The sequence below is a fragment of the Cryptotermes secundus genome, unplaced genomic scaffold (assembly GCF_002891405.2).
Source record: "Cryptotermes secundus unplaced genomic scaffold, Csec_1.0 scaffold488, whole genome shotgun sequence".
In the NCBI taxonomy this organism is placed as follows: Eukaryota; Metazoa; Arthropoda; class Insecta; order Blattodea; family Kalotermitidae; genus Cryptotermes; species Cryptotermes secundus.
Genome location: NW_019736404.1, coordinates 194,139 through 215,473, shown reverse-complemented (window position 1 = coordinate 215,473; position 21,335 = coordinate 194,139). Strand labels below are relative to the sequence as shown.

Below are 21,335 nucleotides of genomic sequence, written 5' to 3'. Positions count from 1 at the left end.
GTTCTGTATCCAAAGGTACTGACCTGCTTAGGATTTATAGAATGTAAATAAATTCAATTCAATTAAATTCAATTTACATGTTACACTATGAAAAAAGAACATATTTTATTTTGATCATGTCTGTACTGTATAATTTATTTCTGGGAATCTGTAATTGAGGAGAGATAATGATTGCTGGAATAAAAGGAGACTGATTATTTGTTATATATAAGACTAACTGATAAGGTGGATGCTCAGCTTGAGAAACAGAGATGCCTAGACGTGAACTGTTTCCTCAAAACATGTGACACATTACTGCTGCTGCCACTGCCAACATGATGACGATGACTACCACAGTTGTGGTGGTAGTGGTGTGGTCCTTGTGGCAGTGGTCACTATTACAACCACCATCACAACAAAGGCCACTAGTGCCACCACCACAACAGCCACATATCCAACNTAGTAGATGCTTTATCCTGTTGGGTGTGAAGGAATGACACCGAACTCTGATCTCAATTGTCATTTCAGTATCCAGAAGCAATAATCCGGGTTGCATTTCTGGATCTACTTCTGTGTCTTGCAAAGAACTCCAGAGATGTTGTCGAGTTTCTGGTGAACCATCAATTTGATGTGACCCTTCTTGGTAAAGTAATTTATAACTTTGTCCTAATCATGTTTAACTTATGTAGTATTTATTATAAATTATGTGTGAGTGGTACTGAGGCCTTTTGTAAAACAATTTTAGAGCGGACTCTTTTTAAGTGCCAAATTTTATAAAAATATATTCATCCAATATTCATCACTTACAATATGCAAATGGGCAAGGAGACGGGATGAAGCTTAGCAGGTGCTCACATAATACTGAAAGATGTACCTAAATATATTTATCAGTTATCCATAAAACATTTGTGAACATGTAAACAATACTACTTTACACGCTATCATAAAAGTACAGAACATTCATAAATTATCTTGTCCATTGCAAAACCTAGCACAAAATACAAATCTCAATGTAGAATGCTGCCATTATAGTGGTTTGTTCAGCTAAAGCAAAATAGTGGGGGGCAATATGATTATGTCACACTATAGGAAAATTCCTAGGCAAGACTTTTCCAGAAGATTACAGTAGAAGTAACTGACCAGTCCTACAGCAGCTGTGGTGTTCAGACATTAAACCACTGGAATTCATCTGTAATTAAAAATAAGCTGCATAAATCGAGCGCCTCTAATGGATATGTGAATAACACATACACAAACACATTCCGAAATGGGAATGGTATTTTTGGTTTTGGTCTCCTGTGTTGTGACTCTGTAGTCTTGTATGTGATACTGACAGTTCAGAGAAATATGTTACCTCCATAGTCAGAGGTGAAATGGGAAATATAATTTACGTACCTTTACCTCAGTGGTCATAATATTGCTAATTGTCTGTGACAAGGATAAGACCCAGGAGTGATCAGTCTGAGAAACAATGTTTGTTACTGTCTGTTGTCAGGCAAGTTGGAGCGCTATGTCCACATTTACACAGCAGATCTCTGTAGTTGTACAGAATTGATGGAAAAAGAGATAAAGCAGATGGTGATGATACTCCAGGCCATACTAGAGCAGAAGGAAGATGTGAGAAACTCGTCTGACAATAGAAGGACTTCAAGAGGTAAGGCTGCATAAGCAAAGATAACATTTCTCAATCACCAGAGCACCATGCCATGAATGGCTGTGGAGCTGTAGGGGTAAAATTACACCCAATAGATAGATCTGAGTGGCCAGCTTCATATTACAGCCTCTCTGCTTCTGGTACCCACTGAACATGGGGCTTAGTGGGCCCCAGTACTAGCCTGAATGCAGTGGCAAAGGGAAAAATACTGCCATCACCAGGGATTAAATTCTAGTTGCCCAGCCTGTCACCATTTTACTGTGTGAGCTGTCCCATGTGCCAGATTACGTTTGGCCTGTGCAAAGGTACAATTTCCACTTAGCAAAGCATGGGTATGGTAAAGGGGTTGACAGATGTTACATGAGTTTCACCAGGTTAGAAAGAGATCAGTGGTGCATTATTTTGAAGTGTTCTTTAGTATGGAGAACAAATATTTACTGCTACAAAAATTGCATGAAATAAACTTCTTGCATTCCAGTGGGAATACATGTTACTGTAGTGCTTGAGACATTTATATAGCCTTTAAGAGCCTAGCGACACTGTATGGAGACTTTTAAAGTGCAGCTGAGTGGCCGTGTGACACCATATGGATATGCGCAGTCCACGCGTGCTCACAGTGTTTTAAAATCTAATTTTAAGACAGAAATTCTTGTTCTACTTACATTATTTTTGGGCTCCAGCTTTATAAGTAGACAGTCCTCCCTCCTCTGTCATCTAACTGAATGTTGCCTTCGTGTGGTACTGTTGGAAACATCCGGAAATGCAGAGTCCGACATTGCACTTGATGCACTTTGTCCAGATGTAACTCCGTTTCCCACGCAAAGAGCACACGCGACACCTCAGTCTCGTATTAGAGGAAGTTGGCCAGTGATGTCGAGTGGCCTCCTCTAATCGACATATCGCTGATGACACAGCAGGAGGTCGACCCCATGAACCGTTGAGGGCAAGGTGGACCCCTTGCAGCATATTCCAGCATGTTGTGCACAAGGGCGAGACAAAATTCTCTGTGTGACAATTTCGCGCCACAGGATGACAACAGGATGAAACTGTTCAGAATCATCAGATCCAGGAGATGGAAAAATAGTTTGTTTGTCCATTTCCAGGTCAGACGACTGATGCTATAGCTGTTTGCCATTCTGTCCGCTTTGTTGACATAACCCATGTGCGTGTTGTAGTCAACAACAATTGCTGGCTTGATGGCATTTCCATGATCATCACAGAAACTGCCTTCTGCTGGAGGACAGTGCATGTTTGTCAGTATGTAAACGTCATGTTTGTCCTTCCAAACTAGTGTTGTCAAGTTCCGTCTCACCCTAACATGAATGTCTTTCTTCATTTGAAATTGTCTTCGTCAAAAATTGTCAGGCAAGCCCTTCCGATTAGGTCTGACTGTCCCACAGCAGGTTATGTCCTTTGTCATCAGTATGTCAAATAAGACTGGTGACGAAAAGAAACTGTCCATGTACAGCTTGTGACCTATGCCCTCAGTACGTCTGCATAGGTACCTAACTGTAGCATGTGTTGCTGTCACATCTTGGCTGGCACGTGTCCTGTCTTTTCCTAGGTAAACCTTCATGACATAAGTATACCCAGCGGTGTCACAAATTTTGAAGATTTTGATTCCAACACATTTGTGTTTCTTAGGAATGTACTGCCTAAAAACCACCATCCCTTTGAATTTAACAATTATCTGATCTATGGCCAAATGTTCGGAAGGGTTATAATATTTTTCATATACATCATTGAGAGTGTCGAAGATGGTCCGAATTTTCCATAGTTGGTCATAGCTGTCGGCATTCCTGTCAGTTTCTGTATTGTTGTCTGCAAAATGAAGAAAATGAAGAATGTGTAGAAAACGGTCATGTTTCATTGTATTAAAGTAGAAAGGCATGGCAAATTGGTCTACAGTCGACCAGTAGTCCTTTAGTCTGTCTCTAATGCCATGTCCCATTTGAAAGATTATTCCTAGAAACAGAAACATCTCGGAATCGGTCACGTCAGGCTGTGGAGAAGGTCCGTCTTGAAGTCTGTCTAGGTACTGGTGGTAGTACCTGTTCGTCTCTTCCACCAGCAGACAGACAATCCCTGCAAAGTAGAGCATGAAAATGCAGAAAGGGGTGGAATCCTTATTTACGTGTGGAGCTTCATTGATATTTAACCCCACAGCTCCACCGGAATAATTATTCACACCCCTCCTGCCATGCTGGTCTGGTGGTCCCCAGGTTGCCGACGAAGATGATGGGTCTTTGTTGACTTCGGTTTCTGAGCCCCTTTCTTCCTTGCCACTTTCAGAGTCATTTGTACCTCAGTCTGAATCAGTGTCATTTATCAGCTGCCTCTCAATTTCGGCTTCTTCCATGCGAAATGAGGCCATGGTGGATAGTTGAAATTGCAATGTTTTATACACAACGCACTAGGCTTGAACGTTCTGGCAGTGCAGGGCTATTCCGAGAACAGTACCTCTGTGTGGCTAGTCCGAGATATACACAGTCAGAATTTCTGAAGGACAAAGTACGATAAGACTTCGACCACACTCGTGCATACAGAAAGGTTCCGACGTGACTGGAGAATGTGCAATACAAACATAAACTTCCACCCCTTTTGCCAGATAAGACATAGTAAGACAGGCTGTCAGCAGCATGCATTTATACTGCAGAAACTGTATGCATATTTGTGGACAGACACTCAAAATTGGGAAAAGTTTCTTTTTGGAATCAGTGTAACAATTTTTACAGATTTAAAATCTGTAAATTACAATATCTGATTCTATATTTTTTCTAGATAAAAGCAACATTTATTTCATTCGTTTATCACAAAAATTGTAGAAATCACAGAATTTTTAGTAACATGCTTACAATTTTTAATACTCTACAGTGGCAGGCATTTAAATTAATTTTGGCCTGCTGCCATTACTGGAATTTAAATGACCCGTCTCTTAAAGGATAATGTGGATATAAATTAGAAGTAAGATTATAGGTAAATTTTCACAGTAGCTCTGCAGACCAAATAGAAAAATTTCACATATCATATCTGACCCATGGCTGGCCTGTCTCTGGTAGAGCATTTGCAGTCTTAACAAGGAGGCAGTAGCTCCTTCATTCTCCAGCAACTTTAACTACAGGGAAAGAGACCCCGGTATCCGTTGATTAGGAGGCTGCACACCTCAGAGCAGGACAGAATGGTGGAAAGAAAAGTCCCTCTCCTGCTGAAGATTGAATGCTGGTTATCCAGCCCACAGCCATTCACTTCATTAAGCACAAAGTATGACAAACTACATTCAGTGATAAGTACTCTGGATTACAAAATTTATATTAATTTTGAAAGAAAATATTCTATACTTATTATTGAATATCCCAATACATTATATAGAAAATTCATAATCATACAGACTATGATGGGAATCACTGTTAATAGTTCCAAAAAACAGGAACTAACTTAGGATTTGAAGTTATCATGGCGTTGGTTATGAAGATTTCTGTTTCCTCAGTTTTATTGCTGTGTAGTCTGTTGAAAGTCAACTGATGTTCCTCTGAAACATGAGGTGACTTTCAGCAGAATACATGAAACAGAAAACAGAAGTTGGCCAGGCACGGGCATACTGAGGTTCAATCATTTGATACAAAGTGTGCAACTCTTTATGATATATTGATTTCCATTTACAGTACTCCAGATGTTCCTTTGTAACAAGAAATGTCTCTGGAAACAGTTGATGGAGAGATGTGTATCTCTTTTAGGTGGCAAATCTACAAAAACACCATACAACTATAGAGAAAGTTTCAGGTAAAATTACATCTAACGTATAGTCACGATCTTTAGATGTGTTTCAGATTGATTAGTCTCTTTCATAAATGTGTGACTACGCTTTACACTTCACTATTACACACACACACACACACACACACACTCTCTCTCTCTCTCTCTCTCTCTCTCTAGTGCTATAGTCTCCACTAGCTGTTGTTTGGTAGTGGCTTCCAATGGTGGATGTTCCTCTGCGTTCCTGAATGGTCCCCAACCTCAGCTACCAGCTTCTAACAGCAACAGCTCACAACGACTGAGTCGTATAAAAATGTCCTAGTCCATAGAAGACAGATCTCCATGACTTATGGTGCCATGATTCAGAGCTTTCATGGTCAGTCCATCTATCAGGAAGTGTTTATGTCATATTTGTAATAGTAATGTTTTCTCTCATTACATACATCATTTGCCAGTCTACAAAAGAACATACTCTTAGCTGCTCTTTCAGTTAATACTAATATAATTATCTAGGATAATTAATTTGTTCAAAATAAATTTTGTGAAATGGATACAGAAATCCCTTTCAAACTGCAATTTGCCAGGCATGGTATTTGGTTTTATGTGTATGGTTTATATGATTTTTATTTCCATATACACACAGAGAAAATCAATAGTTTCTGTATTATGAGATCAAAATTTATTGGGGCAGAGCTGTAATGACCTCAGAAATCACTTTTCGAGATTAACACCATGTTCTGTTTTTTGTGACAGTTTTTAATTTTTAAATGTGAAATTACATATGATATTGTTTGTGTTTGCAAGGTTACAGGCAACTTAGGCTTTAATTACTTAACAATGGCTGCAGTACCACTAACTCCTAATTTTCTGTAAGGCTTGGTTTTGCCAGTGGGATAGTTGCTCAAGAATATAAGCCCCATACTTTGTGAGGGATTGCTGAAACTCTGATGCAGTAACCCTGTAATTAACAGCTACTCTATTAGAATTCTTTGAATAAAACATAAAAAAAGTAATTTAATTATTTTGGGACAAATAATTTGGGTTTAACCCCAAATTATATAAATTAAGTACTGATGTTTGTATATCATGACTCTGCAGATATGGCCAGCAGCAGACATACAGACATGACTGGGGAAGGCAGCATGAAAGGCATCATGGGACATATCTCCATCATAGCAGATCAGAAATGGGTGACAAGAAAGCGATGAGGTATAGGGACAGGATGAGAGTCAGTGATCAAAGTGGTTTTAGCTGTGGTGAAAGGAGGCTGCTTAAACATGACAGGGATTCAAAACAGGAATATAGGAATGAATCTCATTTCACACACCAACAGTCAAGCATGCAGAAACATTTGGAACAGTCTCTTCATGAAATGTGTAAAATCAGCCCCACCAGTGAACTGGGGGAAAAGCAACAGGCTAACCCAAAGGAGGACAACCCTAAGAGTAGGCTGGAAACACAAACCAAGGCTGAGCCAGAGAGAACGAGAACTGAAACATTGGGCAAACAGCAGAAAGAAAATGGAGATTATTTTCATATGGGCAAGGTACCAGAGAGGAGTAATCTTTGTTCAAATTTCAATCATAACTTTGTTTGCAACTGCAAATCTGATTCTGAGGAACTGCATATTGATGGCTTTCAGGCAAGCACCAAAACTGACTCAGAACCAGCAGCAGACAGGTTGTTAATGTCCAGGTGTGGTGGTGATGGTAAGACAAAAATACATCACGGAGGTCAGCCGAGAGAGACTACTTTTCGATTGTCTAAGTTTAATACACTAAAGCCTCCAACTTCAGTCCAGAACTGTGTGGCAGCAACATATCATGATCTCATTGTGTGCAGTAATGTTCCTTCTCCAGAGGGTGACACAGAACGAGGTTTGTTGCATTTGCAGACATTATACATGTTCAAAGTTGTGAACTTTTCATGGTGGTTTGTTGAGAGTTATTCATCTTTAGCTTCCTTTCATTATATTATATGGAATGACAGTCATATGGTGTCCCTCCCTAATAACTTTGAATAAAGTGAAAGACCTTCTTTAAAATTTGTATTACTGATGTACTGTTGTACTGATAGAATGGATTGCTTGTGTTTTGTGTTTTTTAGTGACAAAACAAATAGAGGAAGTGAGTTTTGACTCAGAAACTGATTATGTGATATATGGAACTAAAGCAGCTGTGAAACCTGACAGGACTCATGATCTGGTCCTAGACAAGAAACTGTGGGAAATGAAGGAGGTCCTGCTTGCACAGGTACATGCTGGAGACAGTAGATGCAAAAGTATGAGACTTGATGTGACATATACACAATGAATACTGTCTAGTAACATTTTTTCTAACTCATTAGTTCAGTATGATTAAAAAATGTCATAACCATTATCCAGCTAACTGTGATGCTGAAACCTAAAGGCTGAATATGCCCCCTGCAAGGTCACACATTTTCCCCAACAGTGCATTGGCTGCTGGATACCCTGATCATAGAAGGTCTTATTTTGACTGTTTAGGAAGTCCTCCACTGCAGAAATGATGTCATCATTGTCTTGGAATTGCTTACCATGAAGTGGCTTCTTTGACTGTGGAAAGAGGAAGTTGCTCAGTGCCAGGTCTGGTGAATATGGTGGATGGGGAAGAATTTCATAACCCAAACTGGCAGCAAGTGTCATAGCATGAGCAGCATGAGATTGTGCGTTGTCATTAAGAAGTCCACACCATTTCCCAGCATTCCACGTCCCTTTTCCTTGATTTTCTCCCATAATTTTCTCAAAAGGCTCCGGTAGTACTCGCCAGTGATGGTGACGCCCTTTTGCATGTAGTCGGTCATGATGATCCCAGAACACGCTCAACATCACCTTTCCTGACGACAGCTGGGATTTGGCCTTCTTTGGTGGTGTCAAGTCTGCATGTTTCCACTGCTAGCTCATTTCCTTTGTTTCAGGATCATAATGATAGACCCAACATTCATCCATCATGATCAGGCAGTTGAAAAGTTCCACCTTTTTGTCTTCATACAACTGCAAAAGTTTCTTTGCCACATCCATCCATTGCTGGTTTTGAACTGGTGTCAACAATCGTGGCACCCAATGTGCAACGACCTTTGTCATGTGTAACTCGTCATGGATGATGTTGAAAACGAACCCATGGCTAATGGGACCTCACGGACAATAGCTTCTATAGTTATGTGCCTATCAGATAGGATCAAAGCTTCCACCTGTGCCACAGTTCCCGTTTTCTCAGCGAGAGATGGTCTTCCACTTTGGGGTTCATCTCCAAGGTTTGTCTGTCCACAATGAAAGCGCCTTTTCCACCTGACCACTGTGTCATATGATGGTTCACCTTCCTGATACACAGCGGTCATCTGGTCATGGATCTCCCTGGCAGACTTCCCTTGCAAATGCAGGCACCATATCGCAGCACGAGCCTTCACTTTCTCAACCAATGTCAACCATTTTGCATCTGCCCCTTCCGGTGGCTCCCTCTGTCTGCTTGGCACGGGAAAATTTGACTATTCGGCAAGCTCAGGAAATGGGCTATCTCCTATATAGAACGATATTTTGGAATTATGATTTTCTCATGATGATAATTAAAACTTTATGACTTCCCATCGTACTTCTCTTGTAACCAAATGTCTAAGTAGCTGATGTGCTGATCATATATATTCTTAGTAATGTCATCATCATCATCAGTAATCTGTCAAGACGACAGGTCCACAGTCTCTTTCAAAACAATTCCTCCACTTAATGCGATCTAGAGCTTTCTCCTTCAAATGACAGTATCCTCTTCTGTCCCCAAGGTCATCCAGCATCTTCTTACGTCTTCTTCCTCGTCTTCTTGTCACTTCTATCCGCCCATCTATCTTTCCTTCGATAGCTTCTTTTAGAAGGCAGTTTCTGCGTAAAACATGACCAATCCAATTAGCCTTCCGTTTTCTTATTTCATGTAGGATATTCCTCTGCTCACTGACTCTAATTAACACTTCTTCATTTCTCACATAATCGGTCCAACTGATCTTCTCCATTCTTCTCCAACACCACATTTCGAAACTTTCCAGATGTTTCTGATCTACTGCCCTAAGTGTCCATGTTTCAGCCCCATACAGAGCTATGCTCCAAATGTAGCATTTCACTAGTTTCTTCCTCAAATTTAAGTCCAATTTGCTGGTAAAAAGATTCTTCTTCTTGCTAAATGCAGCTTTTGCCATGGCAATCCTGGATTTAATTTCACAAGTACACCTTCCATCATCTGTTAACAAGCTACCCAAATATTTAAAACATTTCACATTCTCCACTTGTTTTTGGTCTATCTTTATTGTGACTGGGGTTGGTTGTCTCGAAATTTTCATTACTTTTGTTTTCTCCACATTCATTTCCATGCCATAGCACCTTCCAATTTCAATTAGTCTATCAATCATGCCCTGTAGCACAGTTTCTTCCTTAGCCATTAACACAAGGTCATCTGCATATTTCACAGTTTGAATAATTTGCCCTCCTACTTTGAAGTCACCGAGCCCATCCAGAGCTTCCTTGGTAAGGCATTCGCTGTACAAGTTGAACAGAATTGGTGATAAACAGCATCCTTGTCGAACTCCTCTTCCAATCTGCACACTTCCTGTCTCCCCCCTGTCCAGTCGTACTCTAACTTTCTGATCCATGTACAATTTGCTAATCAATCTTCTTTCATGCCAATCGATACCTGTTTCTTTCAGGATCTGCATTAATTTGGTCCAGTTTACCCGGTCAAATGCCTTCTGCCAGTCTATGAAGCAAACACACAGTTCTTCATCTATCTCCAAAGTTCGTTCCGCTATAATTCTCATCATCCCAATTGCATCCCTGGTTCCTTTTCCTCTTCTAAATCCAAACTGATCTTCTCCAAGTACATCCTCTATTTTCCTTTCAATTCTTCTTTTAAGTATCTTTGCTATTATCTTTGCTGTATGTGCAATAAGACTTATTGTGCGATGGTCGCTGCATTTTGTAGCTTTTGTCTTTTTCTTTAAGGCAATCATTGTAACTTCTGTAAAGTCCTTGGGCCACTCTCCACTTTCATATATGGTGTTCATTAGTTTTGTCAGTGTTTTCAAACCACCTTCTCCCAGTAACTTGAGCACATCTCCAGGTACATCATCATCTCCTGTAGCCTTTCCCTTCCTCATTTCCTTGATAGCTTTTTCCACCTCACTTTGTAAAATATATGGTCCTTTCTCGTCTGTATCTACTTCTTCTTCCGGTTCAACTTCTAAGGTTTCTGGCCGATTAGGTCGATCATATAGTTCTGAAATATAATTTTCCCAAATTTTCAGCACTTGCCTCTGATCTACTATTCTATTCCCCTGGGAGTCTTCGATGCCAACATTTTGAATCCCATGATTCTCTTTCCATCCTAGTTCTTTTGTCTTCATGTACATCAAATCATAACGGCCTGTTCTTTGAAATTCCATAATCTCATTACATATCTTCTCAAGATATTCCTTTTTGGCCCTGTCCGTGGCTCTTTTCAATTCATTCCTCAGTCTCCTGTATTTCCTCCTGCCTTCTTCATTGTTGACATTCTTCCATTTCCTTCGCTCCTCCATTTTACTCATCATCTCCTGTGTAACCCATGGTTTTCTTGCTATCTTCTCAACTTTACCTACCAAATCACTGATAGTATCTAACATGCATTCTTTTATATCGTTCCACTGCGCTTCAGCATTTCCGCTTTCACCTTCAATTGCACCGAGTTTCTCTTCTAGAGTCTCTTGCACGCTTTGTCTTTGAGCATATAACTTCTCCAAATCCCATCTGGGTCTGCGCTTTCGAAATCCTATAATTTTCTTCAACCTGGTTCGGAACTTGGCAACCAGCAAGTTGTGGTCAGAGTCAATGTCTGCCCCAGGAAGCGTCTTCACATCCTTCACACTGTTTCTGAATCGATGTTTCACAAGGATGTAGTCCAGCTGATGCCTCTTCCAATCCCCAGGTGCCTTCCATGTGTAAATTCTTCTCTTTGGCTTCTTGAACCAAGTGTTGGTAACAATCAATCCATTTCGTTCACAAAAGTCAATAAGCATTTGACCTCTGTGATTCCGTCTTCCTAGTCCATGTGATCCAACAATATTCTGATATGGTTCATCTCCAACAATGCTGTTCCAGTCTCCCAATATGATGCTGTTTGTGTCTCCTCTTCCATCTTCCTGAAGAATTTCTTCAATTGTGTCATACACTTTTTCCACTTCATCATCTTCATACTCTGATGTTGGCATGTACACTTGTATAATCAGTATATCTACCGGTTCCGCCTTTAACTTCAGAGCAATAATTCTGTCATTACAAGCAATCTTCTTAACAACACTCCTCACTACACTTTTATGCACCACTATTGCCACACCTCTTTCAGCCCGTTCACCTCCGGAATAATACACTGTATAATCACCGCTTCTTATTTCACCTTGTCCTTTCCACCGCACTTCGCTGACACCTAGCACAGACACTTCATTCTTCTGCATTTCCGTTTTCAAATTCTCCAATTTTCCTGCTTGATTCAAGGTCCTGACATTCCATGTTCCAATCTTGTATCCATGCTGTTTCTTCTGATCTTCGCACTTTTTCTTGTTGTAACGCCTGCATGACATTTCCTCTAGAAACACTCCCCCCCGGAGATCCGATTGGGGGAGTAGTTTACCTCCGGATTGTTTTGCCTCCAGAGGAAACATCTCGCATATATGGTATCTCTGTTTTTGGAAAGAGACTATCCAGGAAAAGTGATAATGTGGTAGTTTTTCCATTTGCTTTCCACATCGCAGTACAGCAGCCGTTCAAACCACTCTGGTCACGCCTGCTGCTATACGAACTTGAACCATCTCGAGCATCATTTGCTCTGTGCTTCAAGTCGCTACTGATGACGCTGCTTCCGGCATCAGTTTTTGGTGTCTCTCTTCGTCTGATGCCTACCCTTTGACCTGTCCAGCAAGGGAGGCCCTGCCAGTAGCTACGCTACCGCTGGTATAGCTCTCAGGGTCCTTGGCATACTCAAACCCCCTCACCACGATAAGGTGGAGACACCAACGAGGGAGTTAGTAATGTAAACTAATTTAATTCTGTGTTGCAGAGATTGTGTGGCCTGTTGAATAACAATATAGAAGGCAGCATGTTCTTTGGGCTGTCCATAGATTCAATCATTGAAGGTGTGAGACTTCAACGTAAGGATAAGGATGTGTTCAGGAATGGTAATGATGTTCCTAGAATATAATTTTAGAGTTTATATTGTAGCTATCGAAGAAGCATGACAAAGAGAGGACATTATTGTTATGTTAACTGTAATAGCAAAGGTGTTTGTCATCTTATATTGTATGCCTTTGGATCCAAGCACACATCTTATTTTATACTATCAAAGTGGAAAAGAAATACATAAAGACAGCCTTATTTTACACTGCTAATGTTGACAGAAGTTCTTGGGAAAATTTATGGCATCTACTTCCCTCCAAATGCTTCAGTTTTTATTTCAATCCTAGAAGGAGCTCTAAATTGATAATTATCAATTTACAACTCCTTCTAATTGTACTGTTTATTAGTCAGCTTGTATATATAATTTCTGCTAACAAATATTCTGATTACATTAAATTTTACAGACATAACCTCAAATATTTATACCATCACTGTGTGTGTAGTTCATGAATTAAAAAAACAAAAAAAGGTACACCAAATGTTACAAGTTTAATAGGAGAATGTTAAAGTTTGCCCTTATATATTTCGGCCATTGCTTACCATTATCAGAAAGCAGCCAACCCTATAAAAATAGTTTAATTGTGACTAAAACATCCACTGGGCAAAAATAAGTTGTATGTGTTAAAAGGAATTAGATAAATAAATGAAAGGTCTTGTGTTGTGTTGTCTCGATTGTCTAGAAAATAACTTATGTATCTTTAAATAGTCTTGTGTGTAGTCACTGTATATTCTTGGTTTCTCTTGTATGAGAACTCCATTGGGACTGTACATATGTTTTGTATTTATATGACATATTCCATACCCTACAGTCATTTTGATTAACTTTGGATCCATGGAATGCAATGCAATGTAATGTAATGTGTAAGTAAAGGAACATGACAGCAGTGTTTGTTATCTATTGCTGGTTATATAGACTATCTTATAGACTTTTGTGTTGCTGGCTGTAAGTCCATTTGAAAAAAATACATGACTTTTTTAGTTCTATATCTTTTTTGTAATTGAAATATTATTAATAATACTGTCACATGACAAGTAACTTCATGCCTTATTTGATATAGCGAATTTATTGCACTTGCTCTTACAATCACACAATTTACAATTACACCACTACTGCCATCTGCAGTATCACAATTACTTCCACTGTTTCCATTCACTCCGGCGAATGCTAGACTTGCAACTGTCTTCGGCGGCTGCTATATTTCAACTAACTGGTTATTCTCTCTCTAGTAACTGGTTCACTAAACACTCACTAATCACTCACTACTGAATAGTGTTCGCTGCTCCTTATTTAGGCTCGGCACGGACGACACAGAAAACAGTTACGTGACAGGCACCGCTGTTGCCTGACGCCGTGTTTACAGGTATTGCTAGCAACACTGTCGAGATCTGTTTATTGCTGCATAGCAACCGCGGTATCCCTTGGTAACAACACTGCGGCAATGGTGTTTACCAAGTGTTGCGTGATAATGGAAGGGGTGGGGGTATGTGACATCACTCGCGAAACCGCAGAGTTCACTTGACCCCTACTTCCCGTTGCTCCATCCACGTCACAATGCTAATTACTCATTTGGAATAGCTGTGTGGTGCTGTTATCTGTAATCTGTTGAAGTACATGGCAGTGTGTAGGATGTGCCATGATGGACGGGAAGTATGTGGTATTGTGGATATGCAAGTTCCTTGTATATGTGTGTGTGTCTGATGTCTCTGATGGTGTGTCTCCATATCTTTATTCCTGCTGCTCCCACTTCAAGCATAGGGCATCTGTAAAACGCTGTTTCACTTCAGTTTCTTAATCTTAGACAGTCAGTAGGACTCCTTGGACAGGGGATCAGTCTGTCACAAGCCTACTACCTACACAGGACAACACAAATACAGAATAAATGCAAGCATGCATTCCTTCAGTGGGATTCGAACACACGATCCCAGCACTCTAAGACATTTCATGCCTTAGACTGTGTGGCCACTGTTTGTTTCTGTGTATGCTATGACTATTTTGAAGAGAACTATTTTATAATTTTTTCAATTGACATCTTTTTCAGCTGTTAATTTGTTATTGCATTTATGCAAATAGATGTAAAAAATATGTTTCATAATCTGACCATTTCTGGCATGGTAAATTTTTCCCATAATCCTATCCTCTGCCATATTCTCCTGTTAAACTTGTTACACTTGATGGGTCTTGCTACATATATATGTAATATGAACTGGAAAAGCTCTTGATGTGTTAGATGTGTAACTGTTAGCAAATTGTAACAATGTTTCATAACATCTGTAAATGAGTCTGTAATCTATCTGCAGACCAAATTTTTCATGCCTGAGGTCAACATTTCATAGTCATTACAGTCAAATGGAAAGCTGTCCACCTACAGTTTAGAGTAAACTGAAGTAATGACTGATTAACTAACTTCATGGAGCTGAGCCCTTCTTGAGAAGCCACCAATTGTGCAGCTACTCAAGAACTTCCCAGCAATTTATGAACTCAAAGGTTCATTACTGTTTTCACAAGATCCCTCCACTGCTCCCTATCCTAAGGTGCATCAATCCAGTCCATACCACCCCATCCCATCTAAGATCCATTTCAGTGTAATCCACCCATCTAAGTCTTGGTCTTTCTAGGGGTCTCTTTTCTCTTGGCTTTCCCACCAATATGCTATATGCATTCATATTCACTCCCATTCATGCTACATGTCCTGCCCACCTCGTCCTTCATGACTTGATCATTCTAATTATACTTGGTGAAGTGTACAAGATATGGAGCTCCTCATTATGCAGTTTTCTCCAACCTCCCATCACTTCATCTCTCTTCGGACCAAATATTCTCCTCAGTAACCTGTTCTCGAACACCCTCAGCCTATGTTCCTCCATTAATGCCAGACACAAAGTTTCACACCCATACAGAACCACAAACAAAATTACAGTTTTGCATATTCTAATTTTTGTTTTATTATTTAGACACCAGATGAGAAGACAAAATGTTCTGGACTAAATGGTAGCAAGCATTACCCTAATTCAATCTCCTTTTAATTTCCTCCTCAATCAACTTTTGATTTGTTACTGTTTTTCCCAAATATTTGAATTGTGCCACATTTTCAAAGGATATGTTAGCTGTCTTTATGTCATGATCTTGCCCTGCATTCTGATAACGAGACAGCAACATATACTTAGTTTTCTCTGTGTTTACTTTCAGACTAACCTGCTTACTACTGTCAGTTAAAGATTCTTTGTTTTTCTTTATGCCATCTACGTTATAACCCAGGAGATTCACATTATCAGCAGAGACCAGCAGCTGATGTATCCCATTTAATTTCCTGGACCTTCCTAATGGCATGTTCTAAAGCAAAGTTGAAAAAGCAATGGTGATAAAGAATCTCCTTGTTTTACACCATTATGGATAGGAAAATTATTGGCCAAATATTTACCTATATGGACTTTACATTTCATTTAGCATACTTTCCTCACCCTAACTAGTTTCATGGGTACCCCAAACTCTATATGTACAATGCATCTAACAATGGAGATTCTTCAGCTTCATACTTACATTTTTACCAGCTGGCTACCATCTCACAATTCTCTAACTAATGATTAATTGCTCATAACATTTCAACCATGACTGACTGACTGGTTGGCTGCTAAATTGCTGCTGGTCCTTGCCAGCACAATAGTTCTTGGTACTGAGTCTCATGGGACTCCCATATTTTACTCCGACGGCTCTGGGAGCCTTCAGTACTGAGTGACAAACTCAAAGTCACAATACGACCTGCCATCAGTTTGTGTGGTATATTTCTACTGGCCCTTACTAGAACAATCATACTTGGTTCAAAGTCCCATGGGACTCAGGACCATATTTTAATCTGTCACAACTGTGGGAGTCATGCAGCTAATTGTTCCTCACCCGACTGCTGTCGGTTGATCCTACCAATCCTCACTCTTCTCATTCGCCCTCACTATATAGCCTTGGCACAAACTGCATAGAAGACACACATCCAACAGTTTCTCTATTGTTGCATGTTTACTTGTTGCCATGGACACCTGATTACCATGCCACTGCCTAGCAGTGGGTGCCTTTATTCATTCCACTGGCTTTCAGCCTTTATGTCACAACATGATCTGGACCTAACCTGGAATTTCTAATTAGAAGAAATAATACAAAAATAGAAACACAAAAGCAGATGGCATGAATGTTTTCTATGAATGAAACATAATACAGCAAATACAGCAGTCCAAAGAGTTACAGAATATAAACCTGCAGGATACAAGCAGAGGACAACCCAGAAGATGAAAGAATGTATTATGAAGTAGAACAGAACTGGAGGCTTACTTTACTGAAGCTAATGATGTTGAAATGGAAATTTAATGGTGATTTTTCATAGCTGCTGTTTTTGTTTTACAAAAAAAAAAAAAAAGTAAAAAAAAATTAACAAAAAAGTGGCCTCAGCCGAAGTTCCAAATTTTTTGAAGACCTTATTACCACATAAAATTTAAGGACCATTACTGCATGATGCTAGTTACTCTCCTTTATAAGAAGCTTGCACAGCTGCAATGTGGGTAGAATATTAAAAAGTGCATAGCTTCCTAGCTGCTGTTTTTGTTTTACAAAAAAAAGTAAAAAAATTAACAAAAAAGTGGCCTCAGCCGAAGTTCCAAATTTTTTGAAGACCTTATTACCACATAAAATTTAAGGACCATTACTGCATGATGCTAGTTACTCTCCTTTATAAGAAGCTTGCACAGCTGCAATGTGGGTAGAATATTAAAAAGTGCATAGCTTCCTAGCTGCTGTTTTTGTTTTACAAAAAAAAGTAAAAAAATTAACAAAAAAGTGGCCTCAGCCGAAGTTCCAAATTTTTTGAAGACCTTATTACCACATAAAATTTAAGGACCATTACTGCATGATGCTAGTTACTCTCCTTTATAAGAAGCTTGCACAGCTGCAATGTGGGTAGAATATTAAAAAGTGCATAGCTTCCTAGCTGCTGTTTTTGTTTTACAAAAAAAAGTAAAAAAATTAACAAAAAAGTGGCCTCAGCCGAAGTTCCAAATTTTTTGAAGACCTTATTACCACATAAAATTTAAGGACCATTACTGCATGATGCTAGTTACTCTCCTTTATAAGAAGCTTGCACAGCTGCAATGTGGGTAGAATATTAAAAAGTGCATAGCTTCCTAGCTGCTGTTTTTGTTTTACAAAAAAAAGTAAAAAAATTAACAAAAAAGTGGCCTCAGCCGAAGTTCCAAATTTTTTGAAGACCTTATTACCACATAAAATTTAAGGACCATTACTGCATGATGCTAGTTACTCTCCTTTATAAGAAGCTTGCACAGCTGCAATGTGGGTAGAATATTAAAAAGTGCATAGCTTCCTAGCTGCTGTTTTTGTTTTACAAAAAAAAGTAAAAAAATTAACAAAAAAGTGGCCTCAGCCAAAGTTCCAAATTTTTTGAAGACCTTATTACCACATAAAATTTAAGGACCATTACTGCATGATGCTAGTTACTCTCCTTTATAAGAAGGTTGCACAGCTGCAATGTTGGTAGAAGATTAAAAAGTGCAAAGGTGGGGTGGCATGATGTTCATACCAAGTTCATGAAAATCTGTCATCTAGTTCAGATGTTGTTAGAAAGGGACAGACCTGATACTGTCAGCCTGTCTGTCCTTATAAAATAAGAAATTTAAGTTAAAATTGTACATAAAGACAGTTATTTTTGTCAAAATAGAGTATTAGTTTCCATGTATTTTGTATAGTTTTAACCTCATTCATTGCCATTAATATTGGATTTTTCTTTTCAGGGATAGACAGAATCATGAACCGATGTCTGATACCAGAAGTGCGAGCCAACTCCTATGACATTGTGTTCACTCCTGTTCTGCGACAAGATGAGATGGTGGTAGATCTCACACAGCATGGGCTTTACATTATTGAAATACGAGTTCGTCCCATGGTGGTGAGCAGTCAGCTCAAGATGGATATGCATTAAGATTTGAGGTCATCCTAGCAGCAAGTAATCAAATCACAGTCTTCTGGGATGTGACACTGAATGGTTTAGTAGATGAGTACGAACACAGTGAAGGAACCTTCCACTTCCATCTTGAGGAGAGAAGATGGAGGCAGTGGGCTCCTCCAAAACACTGGTACCTATCTACCAATATACATGGTTATCACATTACAGAAGACAATAAACTGGATACATATTTAACTTGTTGAAAGGCAAGGGCTGGCAAGAAGCAGAATACTGTTTCTCATGGATACAGTGTCTCTGCATAATGTGTAAAATGGCAGATTTTCACTCACATTCAGAAGGTGATGGGGCACCATTGGGGCCATCAAATTGACCTTGGTTTCTTTCTAGTGTTTTAGAAGGGTAATGTGATGAAAATCAGGTTCAGTGAAGCCACAGTTATTATCTGTTTAAATATGAGGTGTTGCACTGACAGAAAGTTATGAAAATAATAATGGTGAAAGTGGGGTGGAACCACATTGCGAGCAGAGCAACAAAGTGTGGGTACCCACTCAGTTTTGAAGAACTTAGATCTGGAAATAATGCTGCATGCATAACACAGTTTCATGTTTGTATTTCTTGAAAGGAAGTATACTTCAATGAAAAGAAATCTGTCTTCTGTTTCAGCACATAGTGTATATGGTGTACCAAGGTCACAAGTGTTTCATGCGGCAGGAAGCAGAAACAGTTGAGTGCACTGCCCAGCAGAAAAAGCAAGAAATGATGGACGCTGAAGACAGGGCTCTTAAAGGATCTATAAAAGAGATGGGGGCAATTGCATTGACTGACCTTGCTTCTTTGGCAGAATTTGTCAACACATATCTTCCACATTAATAACATGTCTTGACTGGCCTGTTAACAGTCAGCTCCTAGTTATATATGGCACTGAGATGCTCGAAGAGACCTCATATATGGCTGTGAGCTATTTCAATGGCAAACAGGTTGAAGGGTATATTCTCCACAAGGGAATGATGCTTTTAAATCCCCTGTGTGACGCTGAATATCATGCAATTAATGTGACAATAAGGTCAATTTAGAGGTATGAATAAGAGAAATGTGTTGCAGTCTCCTGAATATAGTTGCTTACTTCCCATATTATATTATCTTCTGTTTTTCTTTTAAGTTTTTTTGCAGTTTCTGAGTTTTACCATGTTGTTAAAAGTTTATAATATACTGTTTATAAAAAATGTATGCTACAAAAACCAAGATAACTGGCTTTGAGTTTAGCAAAACGGTATGAAGTCTTAGTTCACTTCCATTCCTTCCAGACTTACATATTATCATTTCTCAGAGTCTGGAACTTGCTTGTGCCATTTGTTAATCCCAACACTAAAAGATTACTTTGACAGAAAAGACTGGTAAAGAAAGCAAATTAGAAATCACTAAAACTGTCAGCCCCAACGCACTTTTGCATTGTGATGGGAACTGTGGTAGCTCACTGAGTATACTGACAGACATTCCTGAGGACTAGAAGTATTTTTATTTTATTATCACATCCAGAACTCATGGCAGGCCAGAAAAGACCTCTTATTTCAGCAATGATATGTGCCCTTTTCAGATTAAATAGTCAAGGGAAGAAGAGTGAGACCTTTTAGAGTCATATGCTGGATGTTTCTATTCAGCGTGGCATACACAAATGATTATTCTGCCACTTTCTTCAAACAATATTCTTCAACAAATATTACATTGAAATCCTAATTCAGTGTTCTTGAATATAGTGTATATTTTTTTTAGTCCTCTCAGAAGCCCAGTGTATGTACTGTATTATTTTCTTGTATGTAACAAGTTCGTATTTATTAAATAATCCTCATTTATTGTAAGATGTTTTCAATCTCTGATAACCTGTACCTCTAGGTAGTGCTGTTATGGCTGACATGACAACCAATATTCGTGATGTATGATTTGACGTTCTCACACAGAGGTTATCTTCTGGAACATAACACCATGTACTCCAATGAAAGTCAACCGACATTTTTGAGGAACGTTGCCGTTGTGTTCATGGCCAAAGAATAATCTGAGCAAGGAACCAGTTTCAGCGCAGGTGACAAGCAGGGCTCTGTTTGTCAATAGCCACATTTACAGTCTCAACCTTGAGTTGTCTACTCTACAACTATTTCACTTTATGCTGCTGCACTGCCTTCCTGCACTCATTAATTTGCTTTCTGCACTGCCAACACTGAACTCAATGCTTGTGTTTCACAGCATGCACTCTGCATCATGTCCATCTACATGTCCACACTATGCTTCCCTCTAGCTCAGATTGACTCCACTCATGAACTTTGCACACTTTTATCCAGGAGAAGTCATTCCCAAAGCTTCTGGCTGGCAGCGCAGGCTGAGCAGTTCAAGAACAGCCTAGAAGCTGATGGGAAGGTGAAGAGGGAGGTGCATGCCACTGGCATATGACCTGCCTCACACCACACTCAATCTGTGTGCCAGGATGCTGTACTGTAGTCTACTAGGTGGGATACCAATGCTTGAGAGGAATGTGCTGCCTCCATCTTCCTTAAGACTACAAGACTACATGGTCACAACCCAAAAGACTGCAATTTCAACAATCACCATAGTGAAAACATCAAAACATATATACAGAACATATATAAAAGATTAAAGTGTTTTTTTTTTCTTGCTGCTCTTAAGATCTGAATTAACTCCATGGGACAGAGTGCTTCTTGAGAAGCTCATAGTTGCTCAGCTAGTGAAGAAATACCCTGCTTTATATTACTGTGTTCACAGTCTGCCACAGGTTCCT

General features: G+C 39.4%; 1 protein-coding gene across 4 annotated transcripts in view; it reads left to right on the top strand.

Annotated features, from left to right (window-relative positions):
* The window catches only part of LOC111869878, a 58,932-nt gene extending 38,529 nt beyond the window's left edge, over nucleotides 1–20,403 (top strand). For all 4 annotated transcript variants that reach the window (XM_023861723.2, XM_023861725.2, XM_023861720.2 and 1 more), the window contains 9 exons: nucleotides 508–622; nucleotides 1,475–1,633; nucleotides 5,296–5,413; nucleotides 6,485–6,932; nucleotides 7,029–7,263; nucleotides 7,493–7,638; nucleotides 12,472–12,589; nucleotides 18,375–18,529; nucleotides 19,211–20,403. In XM_023861723.2, the coding sequence (XP_023717491.1) occupies nucleotides 508–622; nucleotides 1,475–1,633; nucleotides 5,296–5,413; nucleotides 6,485–6,932; nucleotides 7,029–7,263; nucleotides 7,493–7,638; nucleotides 12,472–12,589; nucleotides 18,375–18,529; nucleotides 19,211–19,417 (1,701 nt within the window). In that variant the 3' untranslated portion in view covers nucleotides 19,418–20,403. The remainder of the gene's footprint in view (nucleotides 1–507; nucleotides 623–1,474; nucleotides 1,634–5,295; nucleotides 5,414–6,484; nucleotides 6,933–7,028; nucleotides 7,264–7,492; nucleotides 7,639–12,471; nucleotides 12,590–18,374; nucleotides 18,530–19,210) is intronic.
* The last annotated feature ends 932 nt before the right edge of the window (nucleotides 20,404–21,335 follow it).